Raw genomic sequence first — 22,472 nt, 5'->3', positions numbered from 1 at the left:
TCTTGGGCCCTGGAGAAGCTTATTTGACTCGGCAGTTTTCAGGCAAACACTTGGATGGAGCTGGACTCAGATGGCCCGCGAGAGCTCAGTGGTACCCCTCCCACCCCCAACATCAGAAAAGCCCGTAGTGAACTCTTGACCCAATCCCATGCCTTCCCCCCAGCAGATCGGGAGCCAGGGAGGGGCTTGGGGTAGGGGCTGCCTGTTGGCCACACATGACTAATGGAATTGCTGAAAGCCTCGGGGGGGGGGGTCTGTCTTTAGATGAGGTCTTCCTAATCCAGGACAGTTGCTCCCCAAATGGTCAGGTGCAAGGACAGGGAGGACAGTCTTGCCCCGGCACCACATCCACCAGCACGCCATCATCATCATGGTCCAGAGACTCCAGGGACTGGCCCGAGGTCTTGCATCATCTTGGGGACCAGAACCTGCTGTCCCCACTCCAGGTCCACCCACTGCCCGACCTGCCTCTGAGTTTATTTATTTATCATTATTGAAATTTTTTTATATTTTATTTTCATAAAGTAATTCACAATAGTTCATTGCAGATAATATTCAAACACCAATACACCACCACCGAGCACCTTCCCACCACAATAAGAGGGAAGTGTGTGATGGTTGTTGTATGTTATTGTATTACATTCATTCTGGAGCCATTTAAACCTGGATATAAGAGGATATAAGCAAGTATGTTAAAGCCAAACAAAAGTGTGCGACTTTTGGTACATAAGTGGGCTAGAGTTTAAGAGGTCCAGGAAATTCTGCAGAGAGCTTTGGTTTATAGTCTCTGGATCTTGGTCATTAATGAGATTCCATGGTGTTGGGGACAGTTTGTGGGTGTGACTGCCAAGCTACTGGAAAACCGGGGAGCTGGGGGGAGGAGGCCCAGTCCTGATTTTAGGGGACTTGGAGGTCTCAGTCATGAGGCCCGCATACCTGGGTTTTTCTGCTGGATCCCACTAGGGTAAGGCTCGTCTGAGTGCGTGGAGAGTGGCCTTGAGCATGCGTGCAGTTGAGTTCTGGAGGTTTTCAGCAGCCAGGGTTCTGCTTGGGGCGGGGAGGGAAACTCAACCTGCCCTGCTCCGAGGTGCCCAGGTGAAGACAGCCTGGCGCGGGGTCAGGAAATTCTGCCTCTGAGTTTATTTATTTATTTTATTATTTATTTATTTATTTATTTATTTATGGGCTGGAGCGATAGCACAGCGGGTATGGCATTCGCCTTGCACGCAGCCAACATGGCTGATCCGAGTTCGATTCCTCCGCCCCTCTCGGAGAGCCGGGCAAGCTACTGAGAGTATCTCGCCTGCACGGCAAAGCCTGGCAAGCTACCCGTGCCGTATTCAATATGCCAAACACAGTAACAAGTCTCACAATGTCACTGGGCCCTCTTGAGCAAATGGATGAACAACGGAAGGACAGTTATTTATTTATTTATTTTGCTTTTTTTGGGTCACACCTGCCCATGCACAGGGGTCACTCCTGGCTCTGCACTCAGGAATTATCCCTGGCGGTGCTCAGGGGACCATATGGGATGCTGGGAATCTAACCTGGGTTGGACGCATGCAAGGCAAACGCCCTACTCGCTGTGCTATCACTCCAGCCCCCTATTTATTTTATTTTTATTTATTTATTAATTTATTTTTTGCTTTTTGGGTCACACCCGGCCATGCACAGGGATTCCTCCTGGCTCTACACTCAGGAATTACTCCTGGCGGTGCTCGGGGGACCATAGGGGATGCTGGGAATCGAACCCGGGTCGGCCACGTGCAAGGCCAATGTCCTACCTGCTGTGCTATTGCTCCAGCCCCACTGCTTCTGAGTTTAAATGGGGAACTACAATGGGTGTTTCTGGCCATAGGTGGCAGATGGGGACAGGAGAAGCCGTGTGTGTGCTGGCCGGGTGGGTTGGCCTCAATGCCACTTTCCCGTTACCAGCCACCCCCAGACTTCAGGAACTAACGTCTCCCCTTTCTGCAGTCTCTCTGGAGCCTCTGGGAGGCCCCAAGGGGGTTCCCCTTCGGAGCACCATCCCCCGGGCCACCTCCCAGAGGCTGCTGCGGGCTCCCAGGCCCATGCCTCCCATCCAGAGCATCCCCACCACCCCTGAGGCCACCGCAGCCAAAGAGAAGCCCTTGGACCCGCCGCCTGGCAGCCAGAGCCGTCCTGATGCCCAGGAGGTGAGTGGGCATCACCCCACGCCTCCCCACCTTCCTCTGCTCTCTCTCTCTTTCCCTCATGCCTCTCACGGCCTCTGCCTGAGCCCCGACTTTCCCTGGAGGCACTGGGGAGCCCGGTCAGGTGCAGAGGCCATGACTTCTCCCATCCTGCCCTTGGCCTTCTCTGGGCTGCACCCAGGGCTGGGTCAGATGCTTCCGGGGGTAGCTGTGGGGTGAAAACAGAGAACTCTTGCCCAGAAACTGCCCCCTGGGGATCAGAATAGGGCGGAGTGGATGGAGAGCTGGTGTCTAAGCGCGGGGGGGGGGGGGGGGGGGGGGCAGGGTTTGTGGCTGGGAAGCAGGAAGGAAGGCACAGGTGAGTGCTGAGGGGCCTAGAGGTGCCCCCCCCCAGGGCAGATGTGAACGTAGGGGTCTGCACCACCACCTGCTTTCCCACAGGTGCAGATCTCGGGGCAGTACCTGCACTGCAATGACGAGAAGATGCACAAGTCTCTGGGGAGCCTGGTGATCCCCCCGATCCCCAAGGCTGGGCTGCCCACGGCCTCCTCCTTCTGCCCACCCGGCTCCTTCCCCGCCTTCCTGTCTCCAGCCCAGGACGCCCTCCTCACTGGCCTGAGGGCGCCCTCCACACGGTAAGCACCCCCGGGTGATCGCTGCCTCCTCCCTCCACACCTTCTTCGGTTCCCAGGGCTGCGCCTTCGGGCCAGGGCGGAGTTCTGGGCACCCACCAGGTGAAGGGTAGGGCCCCCACCTGCAGTCACAGACCGGGGGAAGTGCCAGCCGTGTGTCCTGGCCTCTCCCTGCTGGCCGTCCAGTGTCATTCCCTCGCCTGCAGAGATGAATAAGGCCCACTTTAAAAGGTTCTTTTAAAGTTCATGGAACTCACGGTAGCTCTTTGTCACTAGGGATTTCCTTCATGAATGGGTCCAGGAAATAGAGGTGTTGTGGGGTGTGTGTAGCCCGTTCAGCCTGTGGACTTACTTGCAAAGGCACCTCCCTGCTCAGGGCAGATGGGCCCAGTGGGGAAGAGGACCTCAGTGTTGTCATGACGCGCTTGATGGCTGGTCACCAGAGACGCCTCTGCGGGCCGAGGACAGCCCTGTGGCCAGCTTGAATGACGTTACAGCAAGCTTGCTTATATACGAGCACGTGTGAGAGGGAGAATGTACATGTGAGTGAGGGAGAGTGCACGTATGTGTACATGTGTATGTACATGCATGTGGGTGAGAGTGAGTGTGTGGTCGAGAATATGGATGAATTTGGAAGAGTGTGTGCATGTGTGTGTACGTGGACAAAAAGTGTGATGTTTCAGAGAAACATATGGAAAGTGTGCATGCGTGTTTATGTGGGAGAGTGTACATACATGTGCGTGTGGGAGAGTGCATGTGTGTGCGTACGGAAGAGTATGCATGTTGTGCATGTAGGAGACAGTGTAACTCTGGAAGATAGTATATGTGTGTGTATGTGGGAGAGTGCTCGTGGGTGTGTTTGTGGGGAGAGTGTGTCTGTGCATGTGTATGTAAGAGAGTGTATATGTGGGAGCGTGTGTATGTGGGAGTGTGTGTACGTGGGAGAGTGTGCGTGAGGGAGAGCGTGTTCATTGGGAGAAAGCATGCGTGTGTGCACCATGGGTGTGCAGCGCACCTTCCCGCCCTTCTCTGCCTTCCCTCGGGCCTTGGTGACTGGGTCGCTCTCCCTTCTCTCTGGCTCCCTCAGGGCTCCCCTCAGTCCGGCTCTGGCACTGCACCCCAGGCCGTGCACTCCCACCTACACCCCAGGCAGGAGGCAGTGTCCAGGGGCTCCTGGACTTGGTCCCCACCGACAGGAGCCTGGGCAGGACAGGTGCGAGGCACAGATGGACAGACTGTGGGCCTGGCCGCATGCAGGAGAGGGAGCGGGGCCTGAGGCTGCGGGAAGGCCGGAAGGGAGAGTGTGAGCAGCAGGCGAGTGGAGGAGGGAGGAAGGGAGGGAGGGAAGCAGGGGACAGGCAGCGAGACCCCTCATGAGAGCCCTCACTCTTACCGAGAGGCCTCTGGGGGACGGTGGACATTGGAGCAGACGCGGGAGGGAAGTCGAGGAAAGAAGTATTTGGGGAAACTGAGAGCACACGTGGGCCATGGCAGGGCTCACACCCATGAGAAAGACAGTGAAAAGACAACCCCTTATTCCAGCCTGTCCCTAGCCCCAGCCGCATCCCCCTGCCCTGGGGTCTCCTCACCCTCTTCGCCCTCCTTGGGTCGGTTGCATGGAGGGTGGCGCCTCTCCTGCCCCCTCCTCAAACTGACCTTCCCTCCGCCCCCTCGCATTCTCTGACTTGTCCATGGCAGAGGCGGGGCCTCATCCCCCAATCTCAGTGGCCCCACAGCGCTGAGCTTGGTCCCTGGCCAGCGCCAGCCACCATGAAGAGCTGCTCACTGGCCCTCCAGGTCACGTGGATGTCTCAGCTCATTGTAGCTGGCAGCAGGGGACTGAGCGTCTGTCAGCACATCACTCACTCCCTGGTCCCCGCATCCAGCTGTTGGCCCCTCTGCCAGGAGCCTGGCTTCCACCCCCCGCTCAACGGGTCCCTGAGCACAAAGACTAGCCCTCAAGGATTGCAGGTGTGTCCCCTCATGAAAGGAAAGAAAAGGGATTCAGCAGCTAGACGACGCAGAGAGAAAAGCCAAGGAAGTCAGCACCCCCTCACTGCCCATAGCCCCCCTAACAGCCCACAACCTCCACACGCACTGTCCTCCACACCCACTGCCCACCTGCCCTCCCGGGGGCTCGTCCATGACGCTGTGCTGCTGTGGGCAGCCTGACCCTGCTCTGTCCCTCAGTGGCCCTTGGGTTGCCCAGTGCCACAGCGGATGCGCCTGCTGGAGGTGTCCAGCACACCCTGGGGCCCGGTGCCAAGTGTATCGTCAAAGGCCGAGCGCATTCCAGTCACGGCCTGGACCCGGTCAGCCCCAAGGTCAGCCCTGAGGCTCCAGGGCCCCTGTGTTTGCCCCCAGAAGAGGACCATGCACTGAACACAATTGAAGGGCCTTTGTTGGGGGGTGTGGGGGCCCCTTTGCCAGGAAGTCCTCCTGGGGGCCCCTACAGCGCAACGCCAGCCACAGTGGGCGTTTGATGCTCGGCCATCGCAGGATCCCCGTGCTGAGCCCGCGGGAGGGGCAGGAGGCCCGTGTCCTCTTGCTGTTCCTCTTGGCTGCAGATTTCCTCTCAGCAGAAAAGGGAGCCACTGCCCGGGGACCTGGGGAGGCAGAGGATGGTTTCAGCATCCCTAGGCATCCGGCAGCTCTTACGGGCCTGTTGGTGCAGTGTGGCGAGGTCTCACGGGGGTCACCCCGGGGACAGGCTCCAGAAGCAGGACGGAGAGCCACATGTGCCACATAGTCCAGCCTGGACCTGTGTCTCTCCTGGAGCAACCCCCTCCCCTCTGCCCGGCCCCTTTGCTTTTTTTTTTCTTTTGGGGTCACACCCGGCTTTGCACAGGGGTTACTCCTGGCTCATGCACTCAGGAATTACTCATGCCCTCAGGAATTACTCCTGGCGGTGCTCAGGGGACCATATGGGATGCTGGGAATCGAACCCAGGTCGGCCGCGTGCAAGGCAAACGCCCTACCCGCTGTGCTATCACTCCAGCCCCTACCTGGCCCCTTTGCTGCACCTCTGCCTGCAGCCACCCTGCCCGGCCTCTCACACACTGCCGCATCAACATCTCTCACGGTGCTTTTCTCTCCCCGTTCTTTTAAGATTGTCTCGGGACAGCGGGCCTCGGGAGAAGACCCCTAAGTCTCTGGGTATGTACCGTCCATGCTCGGCTCCCTGCCCTGCCCTCGTATCCAACGCCAGGCCCCAGGCTGTGGCCAGGGGGTTCCAAATCGGGATGATTCTGGGTGCGGGAGCTGGTGTCCAGGGCTGGAGGCCTCGTCCAGTCCCCGAGCCTCAGGGTGAGCCCTCCAGGGCCTTCTGTCGCGAGGGGAGCTGCATGGCTGCCGTGCCACATTAGAGCTGACCCCGGCTGTGTCCAGGCCTGCTGCCCCTGGGCAGGGAGGATGTGCTTCCCACTCTGAGGGGGAGGGAGGGACGGGGACACGCAGGAGCTGTCCCTTCTCCTGGGCCAGGAGCAGGCAGGGGTCCCTCTTTGCTCTCAGGGCCATGCATGCCCTCTGGACGCTGGCACGAGGCTTTGGCGTGGGGTTCTGTTTGTTTTTACTGGTGATGGATTGTTTGAACAACTTCACCTCTGAATCCCCATCGAGGCCACCTGAAGTTCACCCCTAAGAGTCCGCCTTGTCCCCCAGCCCCTCTCTCTGCAGCCTGGAAGCTGTGCTGGTCTTGTGGGGTCCCACTTGGATCGGGACCCTCTAATGCTCACACAGCCAGGGTTGCTGCCGGTGGGGGAGGCCAGACCCCACAAAGGCCTGGGTCATCTGGTCTTGGTGGCCAGGGGACAGGCCAGGGAACAGGCCAGGGGACAGACCAGGGGACAGACCAGGAAACAGACCAGGTCAGGGGATGTCCATGCTGGGCAGAGGTCCAGGAGGGACTCAGTCGTGGAGGACTTGTACAGACGATGGCTTGGGCTGGAGGTGCGGGTTAGAGTGTGGGCAGTGGCCAGAGGGCGGGTCCCCGTCCCATTCCAGCCTCCCGGCTCTGGGATGGGCAGGTGTCGTGGCTGGCCCCGGGCAAGGCTGCGTCCTGACAGTCCAGGGCGGCCTCCCCTGTGGCTGTGGCTCGGACCCCGCACGGGACTATGTTCTTCCTGCTCCCTGGCCAGCTGCCCTGGACATGAGACGGGCCCTCACTGTCCCCTCGTCTGCTATCCCCGTGTGCTGCTTCAGACTCATGTAGCAGGCTGCAAGGACAAGCATTTGGGTGTTTTTGGAGGTGGTGCTGGGAAGACACACACCATGCCCAGTGCTCGCGGGATGACCTTCCGGCTCTCAGCTCGGGGGCTCTCGGGGCTGTCTGAGGCCAGGGCTTCCCAATCTGTGGCATTCTTGCATTCTCTGCCTTGTCAGTTGGCATCTGGGCACAGGAGCTCTCTGCCCTGTTTCTTACTTCTGGGTCTGTGCAGGTCCCGGCCCTTGGTCCTCTTAGAGTCTCCTGCAGAAAGATCCTTCAGAGAATGCTGAAAGGCTGGGCAGGAGATGGGGTGACCTGGGGGCCTGGCAGGGACCCCAACCTCTACATGCCCTGCAGTCTCAGACAGCCCCAGATGGGAACCCCATGGTGTGAGACCCCCAGTGCAGCTTCACCCAAAGCCCATGAGCTCCATGCTGTGAGCAGGGAAACCTGACGAGCTCATCTTTCATAAAGCGAAACCAATGAACTGGCCCCATCCAACCTCTAGTCAGACGTGGTACAGGAACAGAAATGATGGATTTGAAGTCCATTGGAAATGAATTTGTGTTTTATCTCCGAGGAGCACCTGAAGGTTGCAGGGCTGCACTGGTTAATAGTATAATAAAAATCTCTGCCCCCTCCGCACATGTCATGGGAGGATGGGAAAAGACGGTGACGTGTTTTAGTTTTTCTTTCCCAGAGGTACATGCTCGGTTGAGATGTATTTCTAGTCTCAGGAAATATCCTCGCCTCTGAGATGATGGATCTGCTCCTGTTTCCAGATGTTTCCTCCCTCCCCCTTCCTTCCTCTGACTTAGAATAAGACATGCAGGAGTTGTGGATAGATGGGGGTGGGGGGCAGGTGGGTGGATGGGTGGGTAGATGGATGGATGGATGGATGGATGGATGGTGGGTGGATGATGGATGGGTGGGTAGATGGATAGATGATGGGCAGGTGGGTGGATGGATGGATAGATGGATGGGTGGGTGGATGGGTGGGTAGATGGATGAGTAGGTGGGTAGATGGATGGGTGAGTGGATGGATGGATGGATGGATGGATGGATGGGTGGATGGATGGGTGGATGGATGGGTGGATGGATGGATGAATGGGTGGATAGGTGGATGGGGTGGATGGATGGGGAGATAGAAGGATGGACAGATGGGTGATGATGAGTGGATGGATAACGGTACAGATGGATGAATGTATGGATGGGTGGGTAGCTGATGGATGGATCCACAGATGGGTGCACAGACGGGTGCATGAAGGATGGACCAATGAAATGAAGAGGATGTTTGTCCTTCAAGAAGAGACATTAGGGAGGGTGGGGGAGGGGGGAGATGGGGCGGGAGGTCCCGTTCCAGGTGTGCCGGTGCTTCTCTGTGAATTGGATTTGTGTTTTTCTCCGTCGGGCATCCACTGGGCAGCAGAGCCCAGGATTGAGGACTTAGGAGTAAAATACCCCCCCTGCCCCCCCCACACAGGGGAACGCAGCTTCCGGGATGCAGCCCGGGGGACAATAGCGCCTCCAGGGTGCTGCTCTTCTCAGCAGCATTCTATTCTTGCCCCTCAGAGCACAAAGCTTTGACCCTTCCTGGCAGAGACAGATCTGCCGCCCCCGAGAAGCCCGCCCTGTCTTCATCCCAGTCTACGCCGACGCTGACAACCTTTGCCTTCAGTCATGCCAAAGACGCCCACGCCCAGCTCAGAGAAGAGGACCAAGGAAATGGTGCCAAGGTACCCAGGCCCCGGGAGGGAGATGGGGCCGGGTGCGCTGCGAGGTGCAGGCCTGTGCCCAAGTGTTTCCATGGCCTTCCGGAGGGGAACAAAGGGAGCCCCAAGCCCAGCACCTCAGGCCAGAGTTGCAGACAGGTGTGCGGAGGCGGAGGGAGGGATAAACTGGAGAGGCGGGTGGGGCTGGGGCAGGAACCAGGTCTGTGTGAGGGGAGATGTTTGTGGGGGGAGGAGGGATGGGGGCAGGAGGTCCCACACAGTTCCGTGTTCCGAAGGAAGCACAGAGGTATTAGGTGAACCCAGCCAAGTCATCTGCACGAGCCCCAAGATAGCCACAGAGGCTTGTGATGTCCCCACAAGCCAGAGAGCCAGAGCCGCTCTCCTGTGGGCTCCTGACTCCTGCTCAGACGCAGAGCTCATTCTCTGCCCTCCCGAGACCCATGCAGTACCTCTACCCGAGAACCATGGGCTCCCTTGGGGGCAGCATAATGTCCAGGAACCACCACGTGCCCTGCCGCCAGGGTGTTAGAATGGGGAGAGGGTGGTAAGGAGGGCAGGGGGGAGGGAGGAGAGGAAGGAATGGGGAGCTGCCGACTAGCTCCCTACACCCTTGGCCTCTGTGGAGTCTGGCCCAGGCCCTGCTCATGCTTCCAGCACTTCTGGCTTGGACCCCCTTTGCTTCTGTTCGCTTCATCTGGCCTCCTCAGGAGTCTGGGGGCCTCCTGGCCTCCAAGGGAAGCGCCTTCACATCTTCCCTGTGTGAATTGGGGACAAGGGGATGTGTCTGTCTGCCTCCCCCACCACACACACAGGCCACCAAATTCAGGATTCTATGGAGAGAGCCCCGTGGTGGTTGGGGTGGGGGGTCACTGCCAGTGGCAGGAGGAAGCGCTGGAGGCCCAATGCCCATGGACTCTCCTCTCCGGGCAGGTCCAGGTCACCATCTCCAGGTCAGCCCAGGAGAAGATGCGGCTGAAGCAGATGAAGGAGATGGAGCTGCTGCGGAGGGCCAGGGAGCCGGACGGGGCACGGGAGCTGGCCGCCCAGGGCCTGGCCTCCCGGAGGACTCTGACGAAGGAAGGTACTGGGTGCTGGGTGCCCCTAAGCCCTGCTGGGAGTGTAAACATGTGGACCGTCACCTTAGCCAGAAGAAAGACTGACCAGTGCCCCAGGCCTGCCCGACTGTCCCCCAGCCTGAGGCTGGACAGGGAACCTCCCCACCTTCACAGTCCACGGAGGGGTAATTCCAGTGGGGAGATGCAAGGGTCTGTTCTAGAACCTTCTCTGCCTCCACAGGCCTCCTTCCCCTCCGCGGCAGCGGGACCCAGTCCCTGCCCACAAGGATGAGCAGTCCCCACAGAAACACCTTCGGGCTTGCTCTGAGGAGACGAGCCAACCGCGCCTCCCTGCCCAGCATCCCCGTGAGCAAGCAGGAGCCCAGCTTCGCCCGCCACGCCTCAGGTGAGGCCCTGGGGACACCAAGGTGACCGTGGGGATGTGGCTGCTGTCTGTGGCCCAGGCAGACCTGGTGGGCACTGAGACAGGGAGAGAGAGAGAGAGAGAGAGAGAGAGAGAGAGACAGACAGACAGACAGACAGACAGGGACAGAAAGAGACAGACAGACAGAGAGACAGACAGAGGAGAGAGAGGAATGAGAGACAGACAGACAGAGAGACAGACAGAGAGAGAGACAGATGGACAGACAGACACAGAGACAGAGAGATGGAGACAGAGAGAGACAGACATACAGAGAGACAGACAGAGGAGAGAGAGAGGAGAGAGAGAGACAGACAGAGACAGAGAGACAGAGACAGGAAAGAGAGAAAGGAGATAAAGTGAGAGAGTGAGAGTGAGGGCGAGAGAGTGAGAGAGAGAGAGACAGACAGATAGAGACAGATAGAGAGGCAGCGAGACAGAGAGAGACAGACACACAGAGAGACAGACACACAGAGAGACAGACAGAGGAGAGAGGAGAAAGAGAGGAAAAAGAGAGAGGAGATAGAGAGTGAGAGAGGGAGAACAAGAGTGAGAGAGGGAGAACGAGAGAGAGAGAGAGAGAGAGAGAGAGAGAGAGAGAGAGAGAGAGAGAGAGAGAGAGATTGTGTCTGGGAGTCCCAAGGGTTGAGGGGCTGGTTAGGGACAGGTGAACGGCAGGTGTGTGTCCAACCTGGAGACGGAGGAGTCTGTGGCACGTGGGGGACAGAAGGATACAACAGCAGTGACCTCAGAAGCCTCTGGAAACAGCACAGGATAAAGAGACACAGAATAGCAGGCGGGAGAGCGCTCTGGAGACCGAAAGGGACTCTCGGACTCTCAGAAGTGGGTGGAAGGACAGGGCAGCTCTGTTCAGGGCAAGCACATGAGGTCCCTGTATTTCTCTGAAAGAGCATTCGGAGGCTTCGGCTGGGTGTGGAGCTGCAGCCCTGTGGGCTGGGGGTGGGGGTGGGGGCGTGTCAGTGATGGTGCTGGGTGCAGATAATACCACCAGCCTGGCTCTCCAGTCATCCTCCGGACTCGGGAGCCTAGGCACCTTCTGAAGGTGTGCAAAACTGGTGTGTGTGTGTGTGTGTGTGTGTGTGTGTAGAGGTTGGTGGCATACTCAGGGATTGCTCCTGGTTCTGTGCTCAGGGGTCTCTCCTGGTGGGGTTCAGGATACCATGTGCAGTGCCAGGAACTGAAGCCGGGTCAGCCGCGCCGCGAGGCCAGCACCCTGCCCGCCGCGCTCCCTTCGGCCCCGCTAAACTGCCCTTTCAACAGAGCTGCTGCTCGTGGCTCGGAACCATTGGACCCTGGCTGTGATTTGACAGCGGGGGTCTGCCGTGTTTTATTTTTCCAGTAAATATTGATCCTTTTTTCATGGCCAAAACTATTACTTTACCCACGGTGGTAGTAGCATACATTGCTCTTTCAAAGAAACGTATGATGGGCATGATGAGGGGGTTGATTAGGAGGGAAGTTCCTTGTCTATGGAAGTAGAGGTGAGGAAGAGCTAGGAGGAAGCAGATCGCGAACACAGTGATGCAGTGATGAAGTGGTTGATGAGCAGGAGATAGTCTCCTCTCTAGCCCTCTGGTCTGTGCTGTTTGAATACAACACACACACACACACACACACACACACACACACACACACACACACGGGAGAATCAAGGTCACACAAGGTCCTGGTGGCCCTAGTGGCTGAGCTGCAGAAGAGAAGATGGGAAGGAAGTCCTGGTGCTGTGGCCTTCAGCAAGGGCTTCCCACAGCCTGGCTTCAGGCACCTCCTGGCGACACCCCTGTAGACTCTGCCTGAGGAGACACACAAGAGCAGAGGATTAGCGGAGGGGAGATGCCGTGGGGAGCACGTCGGGCTGGGGGAGCAGAGGAACTGTGGGTGTGACCTCATTCGGGTCTCTCGGACCTCACCTCTGTGCTGGGGACCACTGTGGAAGGGGGCCTGGACCGTCCCTCCCTGCTCTCGCTGTCAGTGCCATGGTTCTGGCAGGCCATAGGGAAGGAGAAGCCGTGCAGAGGGGTCTGACCTCAGGAAGCTCTCACCGCCCCCTGGATCTGCCCGTGGACCCTTTCCTGCTGGGAGGGGGCTTCCTCAGGGGTGAGGGCGGGGGGAGGGGGAGGAGCTTAAGGCAGAGTCACGCAGATGTCCCACCACGGGGCCTCAGTACACCCCACCTGGAGCGTGCCTCGGGGAGGCACCAGCCGGCCGGGCTGGTGTGGACGGCAGGAGTGCCCCAGCCAGACAGGCTGTAAGGGTCTGGTCAGCACTGGCAGCAATGGGCAGAGGCAGTGAGGGGAGTTGGGGGGCTCTTGGGGGGAACCCAGGGAGTGGAGCCCCTTCTCTGCGTGCCCTGGGCCCTCCTGGCATCAACCTGCCCGTGTCTTTTTCTCCTGTGAGTGCAGCGAACTCGCTACCTGCCGTGCTGACTTTGGGGTCTCCCGAGTGGGAGGAAGAAGAGGAGCTGGAGCTGAGAGGTTGTAAGGAGTGGAGGCCTTTCTCGAACCCGGAGCTGGGGCTGACGGACGCCCTCCAGTGCCTGGACAGCAGTGACTGGTGAGGGTCCACCCGCCTCCCACCCCAGTCCTGGCCCAGGGAAGGAAGGTGGGGGGTCCTGGTAGTGGCTCTGCACACACACACACACACGCACACACACACACACGCACACGCACACGCACATGCACACACACATGCATGTATGCATGTGCTCCTGGGACCCTCCAGGGAGCCCCCTGCACTATCCCCTGGTGTACCAGGGCCAGGCGTGGCCTTCGGGCACTCAGAGCGTCAGGACACTTGATTTCTCTTCCTCATCTGCGGGCATCCTTCCCCTGCTCTGGGCAGACACCCCATCTTCTGGAGAACAGTGAGATCTGGGCCCAGGTCTTAGTGGATGTTGCCCACTCTCAGTGGTGGCCCTGGCTTCCGGCGGCCGGTGCATGGGCATTTGTCCTGGCCTGAGCAAGGCTGAGCGTGAGCTGGGGACCCTGACCTGACTTTCCGGAGACAGGTCGGGGTCTTTGCCCGGTTGTCCTACTAGGGAGTCTCCATGGCACCTGCCGGGGGTGGGCGGAGGGGGTGATGGGGCACCCCAGCTGTGCAGAGGGGTGAGTCCCCGCTGCCTGTGACGGGCCTGAGACAGACCTGCTGCTCCTCAGGCGGACGAAGGAGAAGGGCCTGGTGAGTGTCCAGCGCCTGGCGGCCTGCCACGCGGAGGTGCTCACCGTGAGACTGCACGACGTGTCCTTGGCCGTGAGCGGGGAGGTGAGGCCTCTGACGTGCTTTGACAGCGCCCCCCGAGGGTGGGGGAGGGGAGCTGGAACCTGGTCAGCCCCCGCTTCTCTCAGGGGACCCTCCAAGAAGGGAGGCAGCCCCAACTGCTGAGGCCGGGGCTCCCTCTTATCTCAGGGTATTGCGGGGGAGGTCAGGAGCTCCCGTTCTGTTCCCTGCTTTGTCCTTGGCTCCCTGTGTTGGAGGGTGGAGGGCCCTGGGCCGACTCTGGGGGTCGGTTCGACAGGGTGCGGGGAGCATTGCACAGCCCCCTCCACCACCCCCCAGACGGCCCTGGAGATGCAGGAGGGGTCGTGCTGGAGGATGCACCGTGCCCACTTGGTAGCCACGGTGTTTGTCAAAGGGCCTTGAGGCTCAGGCTGACTTGGGAGGTATCAGTGCGGCCAACTAGGAGGGCCAGCAGAGTAGGCCCCATGGCTCTTGAAACGAGCCTGTTTTGCCCAGGAAAGCGTGAGGCCAGGGCTTCCTTCTTGGGGTGTAGAGGGCAGTTACCAACTGCTGACAGTGGCTGCTGACCAGGGCAGCTGTCCTGGAGGGTGTCCCTCTCCTGTCTCTCCCCAAGGTCACCAACCTCCGCTCTAAGGTGTCCCGCTTGGCCATCAGCACGCTGGGCGACCTCTTCCGGGCCCTGAAGAAGAACATGGACCAGGAGGCCGAGGAGGTGGCCCGCTGTCTCCTGCAGAAGATGGGCAACAGCAGCGAGTTCATCCAGAGGGCCGCCCACAGCTCGCTGGGCGCCATGGTGGAGCACGTGACTCCCGCCCGTGCCCTGGTGGCCCTCACCTCGGCCGGCGTCTAGTACGTGTGTGTGTGTGTGTTGGGGGGTGCTTGTCTGTGGCCAGAGCAGGGGTTCTGCAGTGGGCCTGGGGCAGGGCAGGACAGGGGGATGCAGTGAGAATGTCACATCCTTTGCTGGGGACGACTGTGTCCAGGCTGGGCTATGGGCCGCTGGGGATCCCCTTGAGAGCCGGGGTTGCTCACAGTGGCCTTTGGTCATGTCCAGGAGCCCTGGGGCAAAGAGGCCAGGGCCCGCAGCGCCTGTCCCTCCCGGGAAGGACATTTGTAGAATCCAGTGGCTGGGGCGGGGCGGGGCGGTGACAAATGTGCCCCAGCTCGCCTCAGCGTCTCCCAGGACACTGGCCTTTCTGCAGGCCTGTCTGCTCGCTCCAAAGTGAGGACCAAGAGCGAAAGGGAAACCCAGGGGGCTGGAGCGATAGCTCAGCAGGTAGGGCGTTTGCCTTGCACATGGCCAACCTGGGTTCGATTCCCAGCATCCCACATGGTCCCCCGAGCACTGCCAGGAGTAATTCCTGAGGGCAGAGTCAGGAGTAACCCCTGTGCATCGCTGGGTGTGACCCAAAAAGCAAAAAAAAAAAATGGGAACCCCAAAGTGTTTTCCAGAGCCTTCTCCCATGGGGCAGAGCAGTTCCCACACCCAGTGAGTCAGGGTGGTAACATCCCCGGGGGTGTCGTGACCCCCTGCAGGTGTGGGCACTCTGGCAAGGGGGCGAGGTCCACATCTGGTTATTCGATTGACCTCTTGGGACCTCGGTTTCCTCATCTGTAAAAGGGCATGGATGTGGGCTTGGAGCCGATCCAGGGAAGAGTTCTGGCAGAACCTGCCTCCGTCCTCCATCGGGTCTGTCCTCTGCCTGGTGCTGACCCAGAGGAGTCGGGAGCTCGCTCGCCCGTGTACGATGCTGCAGTGGCACTTGCCAGTGCTCGTGCCCGAGGATGGCTGGGGTCACTGCCTCGGGAGCTGAGTATCCCCAGGGCAGCCAGGCACAGGGAAGGTGGGACTTCAGAGGCTGACCCTGTGCCCCGGAGCCATGGAGAGTCTAGGTCCTCCTTTGCGTTTCTCTGGGGTGGACCCTGGGGGCCGGGGACTGGGGTCGTTTATGGGACTGTGGAACGCAGAGGATCTGCTTGGGGAAGGTGAGGCCGGCGGGTGGGCAGCTGGCGGGGGTTTCTCCCAGGTTTCCTGCCATGCCCCCACCCCACCCCAGGGCCCTGACACTGTCTGTCTCAGTTCTCTCCTCTGTGCTGGGTGCCAGCTACCCAGGGGCACTGGGGTGTGACTGTGCCTCCTCAGGGGGGCCCAGGGGGGCCACTGTGCCTGTGTGTGACCTGCAGGGAGAGTCCAGCTCAGCCGCAGGCTGGGAGGGCAGCGGGAGGCTGGGAGGGCCCTCCTGGAGGGCCGGCGGGGCGCGTTCAAGCCCAGGCAGACCACGTGCTCAGGAGGGCACAGAACGAGTGGGCACGCGGGCCTCTGGGAGCAGGTCAGAAGGCACCTGGGCATCCCCCAGGCTGCGCGCTTCCCACAGACACTCTCCAGGGCTCCAAGAGACAGATTCTGGAGTCCCTCCCGGCGTTAAGTGTGGATGCAGCATCGCAGGGTCACACACACCCCTCTGGGAACTGCCCTCGTTTCCGGCCTGAGCCCTTGGCCATGACGGTGTCCCCTTTCAGCCACCGGAACCCCTTAGTCCGAAAGTGCACGGCGGAGCACCTGTCGGCCGTCCTGGAGCAGATCGGCGCCGAGAAACTTCTGTCGGGCACCAGGGACAGCACCGACATGCTGGTGCACAACCTGGTGAGGCTGGCGCAGGACTCCAACCAGGACACCAGGTAACGAGGCGACACCCCGGCCTGCTCTTCCTGTACCCCCCCACCCAGCACCTGCTCGGTCTCCCACCAGTGCCCCAGCCACCGGCTCTTTCCCGATCTCTGGGGTCCAAGTGTCGGCTCTTTGCTGCTTTGTTGCTTCACTGGCGGGGGGGTCCCTCCCTGCCCCCCGATTGTTAAGGGGTCTGTTTCCCTATCTGCGTGCTAGCCTTGGAGTCAGAATGAAACCTTTCTGGCTGTGCCTGGGTGTATGGGTCATGGGGAGGGACCGCGGTGGAGCAGGGCAACCCCAGCACGGGCCGGAGGTGGGTTTGGGAGGGAAGCCAGGCTGTGGGCAGTCCTTTCAAAGAGGAGTTATGGGGTCGGAGACGTAGAGCAGTGGACAGGGTGCGGGCCCTGCACACAATCAACCCGTTTTCAATTTCCAGCATTCCATAGGGCCCCTGGATCCCTGCCAGGGGGCATCCCAGAGCACAGAGCCCTGAGCACTGCTGGGTGTGTCTCAAAATCGGAAAATAAAAAAAAGTGAAAAACTAGATAGATATATCTTGTATACGCATTCAGATATCAACTAACAAGCACACATATAGAGAAAGCTGCTAAGAGAGTCTGGGGACTGGTTCAGTGCAGTTTCTCTTGGTGATAGATTTCTGCATGTTGCACGGAATCTTTTCTGAGTCTGGCTTTGAGCTGGGTAAGGGTTACTGTCCCGATTCTTTAAGGGGTTGATGGTTTCACACGTCAATGGAAAAACCATTTAAGGCCATGAAACCAATGCCCAATGCATTTTCTTTTCTTTTCTTTTCTTTTCTTTTCTTTTCTTTTCTTTCCTTTCCTTTCCTTTTCTTCTTTCTTTCTTTCTTTCTTTCTTTCTTTCTTTCTTTCTTTTCCGTGAAACACCATGATGTACAGTTGTAGACTTACAAACTTCCGTGCTTGGGTTTCAGTTGTACAATGATCAAGTACCCATCCCTCCACCAGTGCCCATCCTCCACCACCAATGATCCCGGTATCCCTCCCAACCCCACCCCGCCTCTGTGGCAGGGCACTCTCTTTTCCTCACTCTTTCCTTTAGGGTGTTGTAGGTTGCAATAGGGGTCTTGAGTGGCCATCATGTTGCCTGACGCATTTCAATTCTGGACTCTTGCTCTCGCTCCTTCTCCAACGGCAGGTTTTATGGGCGGAAGATGGTCAACATCCTGATGGCAAACAGCAAGTTTGACACGTTTCTGAAGCAGTCCCTCCCGTCACATGACCTGCGGAAGGTCATGGCAGCCATCAAGCAGCGGGTGAGTCATGGAGGACAGGCGGAGTCTGCTGCCCGGCTGGCCCCAGGCTTTCGCCAGCTGAGGCCCCTGCCCAGGGCATGCTGAGTTTTCCACCCCTTGTGCCCAGATCTGGAGCTGAGCAGACCCCAGGAAACGCCTGTGTCCCTTGAGCCTCTCTGGGTGTCAGCCTTTTGCAGTTACAGGGCACGTGCTGTCTGCACCAGACTGCACCACACACCACACACCTCTGCACCACTCCTGCAGGCTCCACTGTGGGCCCAGAAGGCAGTACTGGCACCACATGGTCCCTGAGCATGGCGGGGGGCAGCCTTGGGGGCCCCCAGGGAACCCCTGGGATTGCAGGGTTCGAGCAGCATGACCTCCTGGGACCCCTACATAGACCTGCCGGCTGGGTTGGTGGAGAATTGCCAGTCATTACTCCAGGGCCCCCTGGGGACCACTTGGTAAGCCCAGAAAAAAAAAGTGGCTCAGCCATGCTTGCTGAAGGTCGCCAGATGGAAGGGTGATTCCTCACGTTCCAGTCTTGGCTCCGGGGCCCAGTGGGTCTCGGGGTGGGGTGGGGGGTAGCCCTCCTGGCTCACGTTGCGGGTGTGTCTTCAAGGGAATAGAAGACTACGATGAGCCTCCATCTGCCAAAGGCCACAAGACGTTGTCAAGGAGTCTGGTGTTCGAGAACGGGCTGTCCGGGGAGCACAGGTAAGGCCGCTCCTCTCCCAGAGCCCACACCCCGACTTCCACCAGGGGCTGGGGGCAGTGTGTGGGCTGGGAGGTGGCCGAGACCCAGCCGTGGGAGCTTGTAGGATGCGTCCCCTCAGGGAGGAAGGCAAGCGGGGACTCTGAACATCAACACTCCACTGCACCACTGAACTCATCACTCTAGGGCACACAGGGACCCCCGGCCCCTTCTCAGAGTGATTTCTGACCCTCTCCCCTACACTTTTTTCTTTTCTTTTTGCTTTTTGCGTCACACCTGGTGATGCTCAGGAGTAACTCCTGGCCCTGCACTCAGGAATTACTCCTGGCAGTGCTTGGGGAACCCTATGGGATGCTGGGAATCGAACCTGGGTCGGCCGCGCGTCAGGCAAATGCCCTTCCCCGCTGTGCTGTCGCTCAGGCCCCCACTCTCCCATACTCTCTTCCTGCCCCTCCATCCTCTCTTCCTCTCACTGCTGCGTTTTCCCTGCAGGGCCTGGTTCTGTGCCGGCTGGGCCTAGCACAGGCCTGTTTATCCCACCCGAGTCCATGAGCGCCTGCTCTCCACCACCTTCTCCTAGGTGCTCCCTCTGCCCTTCCCAGACCCCGGCGTGAGAGGTTGAAGCTTCCCCTCAGGCTGGACCCCCGGAGACAGGACTGAGGGCGATGGCTGGATGCCCCCTTCTCAGCCAGAAGGCTCTGCCATCGGCCCCTCCGGGGGGTCTCACCCCTCAGGCTGCACCACCCCTCCGGCCTCCACACGTCTATGGGCAGGAGAAAAGATGCAGGAAGAGAAAGTCCTTCCTCCCGATGTGGGTGTGGGGTCTAGGCCCCACACATTGTTGTCTTTCCCCCTCCATCCCCTTGAGGAAAAGCAGTTTCTGAGGTCTGCCTTGGGGTGAGGGTCCCCAAGTGGGGAGAAGTCGGGGCCAAACTGAACCGCAGGTACCGTCTGCCAGTCTGTGGACTCGGCCTGGGCCAAGGCGCGTGTCCACCCGCCGTGGCTCCTTCCACACAGGCTCAGCTCCCACGGCCCCCCGCTGATGGGGCTGCGTTCCTCCGTGCGGGCCGGCGTGGAGATGGGGGAGGAGCTGCAGGAGCTGACGCGGCTGCTCGAAGCCAAGGAGTACCAGGCCCGGATGGAAGGCGTGGGGAAGCTCCTTGAGCACTGCAGGGCCAAGCCAGAGCTCATCTCGGCCAACCTGATCCAGGTGAGGCCCAGCCCTGGTGGGGAAGTTCAGAGCAGGGCTGGCCCCGAGCTCTCGAGTATGGCCCGTTTCCTGACTCTCCACTGATGCTATAGTGATGGGATGCCTTGGTAATGCTCTGGGGTTTTTGTTTGTTCAGGGGGGGCCACATCTGGGAGTGTTCAGGGGGTTACCCCTGGCTCTGTATTCATCAAGGATCACTTCTGGTGGGCGTGGGGGACTTTAGGGGGCCCCAGGTTAGGCACCTGCAAGATAAGAGTTAGATCTGTCTGGTTTCACTCTCTGTCCGGTCCCTGTAGTATTCTTATTTTTTCTTTAATTTAATTTTATTATTATTATTTTATTTTAATGAATCACCGTGAGATACAGTTACAGACTTAAAAACTTGCATGATTAATGTTTCGGTCATACAATGCTCAAGTACCCATCCCTCTACCTGTGCCCATTCTCCACCACCAATGTTCCTAGTATCCCTCCCACCACCTCCACCCTTCCTCTCCATCCCCTGCCTCTGTGGCAGGGCATTCCCTTTTACTCTCTCTCTCTCTCTCTCTTTCTCCATCTTGGTATTATGGTTTGCAATACAGGTACTAAGTGGCCCTCATGTTTGGTCCATAGTTCTCCCATAGCATTCTAAATCACCGAGAGGCCATGAGGGTGAGACTGTGGTGTCCTGCCAGGTCCGATTGGAGGAAACCATCATCCTGTCAATGGATATGGAGGGGGATGCGGTGAGGGAGGCTGCTCGGGTCTAGTGCACACAGGCCAGTGCTGGCCAGGCCATCAGGCAGTGCTGCTGAAGTGCTGGGACTCAGGCAGCTGCCAAGCCTGGCACACGCTGGCGTCCCGGAGACGTAGGATCAAGGCCTGGAGAGCTGAGTTCCCAGCCTGGCTCCCTCCCTGTGGGTGGTCTGGGATGAGGCCCCTGACCTCTCTTTCCACCTTTTTTTTCCACCTCTCTTTCATAGGGTCCTGATCTGTGTTTCACGAGGGGAACCCACACACCCACCCAGGAGGAGAGAGCAGGGGAGGTCACCAGGCGTTTCCTCATTTCCTCTCCTCATTTCCTCTCCTCCTCTCCTGATAGCTCGGGACAGCCTGGCAGAAGTTGGTTAATTTTAAAAGCTTAGGGACCTGTTGGGGTTAGAATGATAGTACAGTGGGTAGGGCACTTGCCCTGCAAACACACAACCTGGGATCAATCCCTGGCACCCCATATGGTCTCCCCAGCCCAGAGCACAGAGCCAGGAGTAAGCCCCGAGCACTGCCGTGTGTGGCCCCCAAACAATAATGAAAAAAGTCTAGGGATCCTGGCTGAGGGAGGCCAGGCAGGCGAAAGCCCCAGCTGACCAGGGTGTGGCGGTCACCTGGACTCTTGGTCTCTGCCCGTCTCCGTAGGTTTTTGATGCCTTCACCCCAAGGCTTCAGGATTCCAACAAGAAAGTGAACCAGTGGGCGCTGGAGTCTTTTGCCAAGATGATCCCCCTCCTCAAGGAGAGTTTACACCCTATGCTGCTCTCCACACTCATCGCTGTCGCCGACAACCTCAACTCCAGGAACTCAGGGATTTACACGGCGGCGGCCACCGTGCTGGACGTCATGATGAAGAGTCTGGGTGAGCCCCTGCCTGCACCTGGCTCAGCCCTATCAGGCAGCAGCCGTCCCAGGCCCCACACCCAGCCAGGCTTCCTGGGTGCTGGGTGGCGTCAGGCCATTGGAGGCCATTGGCTTTTTTTGAGCGTGGAATACATGAGACTCGCCTTTGAGGAAGATGTTTCTTGGGGCCAGGCTGAGAAGGATTTTGGGGTACTGAGGAGGGGAGGGACGAGGGAGGCGTGGGGGAGCAGGGAGGAAGAAGGGGAAAATAGTGGGAACACCCTTGGGAGAGACAGCAGGGAGGGGCTGGCTCCTCTGTGCCTCGGTAGCTTCACATCTGGGTCACGGACTGTGAGTGTGGGGGTCCTCTTGCTGGCTCCATCTCTGTTCTCTGTTCTATGGGTAGCAGGTACTTGGCACCTGAAGTACTTGGTACTTTCACAGTCTGAAGTGAAAGTTTAGACCTTTGGGTGTGTGTGTGAGGAGGAGACACTCAAGTAAACTAAAGTCCAGACCAGAGCCACGAGCTCCCCAAACCAGTCTTGTCTGCTGAGTGGAAACTGTGACCTGACATCTCCCATCTTTGTCTTCTAAGTCCTGGAGACCGGAGCACTGTCCAGCCATAGGCATTCCCTGGCCATCCCCACAGGGAGGCTGCAGGTCCCCACTGGGCCCCCAGGGCTGGGCCCTCTGCCGTGTCCTTGGCCTGAGCCCTCAGGAAAACGGTTCAGTTACGAACCGCAAGGCTGCCCGGGCCCGTCTCCCTGGCTCGTGAGTTCATAAATATTGTCAATTTCCTCTCTTCACTTCTGAGGGAATTTATGATTTGCTGAGTTTGTGGCTGTAGAACAAACAATATAAATCTAGTTCTAAATTATGGCTTGTTCTCGGCGCTGCTCTGGGTAAGTGAGATTGCTGTAGCCAATAACCAAGGCTCTTGGTAAATCATCGCGGACCCGGGATTTATGGGGCAACTTGCGCCCGTGAAATAGGCCTTCGAGGCTTGGAGAGGACCACACTCTCTAGCCTGAGAGAGGGCTTTTAACTCTTCCCCTCCCGGGTTCACTTTCTCCTTTGGACCATGGTGACAGTTCCCTGGTCCCCAGGGAGCCCTGGCGTTTTTGGTTTGGGGGCCACATCTATGAATGCCCAGAGGTTATGTCTGGTTCTGCACTCAGGAGTCACTCCTGGTGGTGCGTGGGGGGAACCATGGGGATGTCTGGGATCGAACCTGGGTCAGTTGTATGTAAGGGCAGCGCCCTCCCCACTGTCCAGCCCTTAACCCTGGCATTTCTGGACGCGGGTGTCTCTCTGCCCAGGCCCCCTGTCCAGGCTGTGCCCCCTGTGAAGTGACCCTGCTTTTGGGAGTGATCACGCTTTGGTAGGTGGTGGCTTCAGGAAGATGCTCCCCCCCGGGACCGGGCGTCATAGGGAGGGATGGTAAGGCCAGCTGTGGGCCATGACCCTCACCCTCCCTAGAGCCATCAGTAAAAGCCAGTCCAGGGAGAATCTGACGGGTGCTGACTTCCTCTC

The 22,472-nt window shown here is 58.9% G+C and overlaps 1 protein-coding gene across 2 annotated transcripts in view; it reads left to right on the top strand.

Annotated features, from left to right (window-relative positions):
- Positions 1-22,472, top strand: part of TOGARAM2 (TOG array regulator of axonemal microtubules 2) — a 59,684-nt gene that overhangs the window by 25,520 nt on the left and 11,692 nt on the right. For both annotated transcript variants that reach the window (XM_056129854.1, XM_056129848.1), the window contains exons 5-18: positions 1,978-2,177; positions 2,616-2,809; positions 5,916-5,962; positions 8,583-8,746; positions 9,674-9,824; positions 10,040-10,204; positions 12,643-12,793; positions 13,396-13,501; positions 14,091-14,326; positions 15,998-16,156; positions 17,325-17,442; positions 18,044-18,138; positions 19,154-19,346; positions 20,742-20,958. In XM_056129854.1, coding sequence (XP_055985829.1) covers positions 1,978-2,177; positions 2,616-2,809; positions 5,916-5,962; positions 8,583-8,746; positions 9,674-9,824; positions 10,040-10,204; positions 12,643-12,793; positions 13,396-13,501; positions 14,091-14,326; positions 15,998-16,156; positions 17,325-17,442; positions 18,044-18,138; positions 19,154-19,346; positions 20,742-20,958 — 2,196 coding nt within the window. The remainder of the gene's footprint in view (positions 1-1,977; positions 2,178-2,615; positions 2,810-5,915; positions 5,963-8,582; positions 8,747-9,673; positions 9,825-10,039; positions 10,205-12,642; positions 12,794-13,395; positions 13,502-14,090; positions 14,327-15,997; positions 16,157-17,324; positions 17,443-18,043; positions 18,139-19,153; positions 19,347-20,741; positions 20,959-22,472) is intronic.

The sequence above is a fragment of the Sorex fumeus genome, unplaced genomic scaffold, assembly GCF_029834395.1.
Source record: "Sorex fumeus unplaced genomic scaffold, SorFum_2.1 ptg000006l, whole genome shotgun sequence".
Classification (NCBI taxonomy): domain Eukaryota; kingdom Metazoa; phylum Chordata; class Mammalia; order Eulipotyphla; family Soricidae; genus Sorex; species Sorex fumeus.
This window is presented reverse-complemented; position numbering and strand designations above follow the sequence as displayed.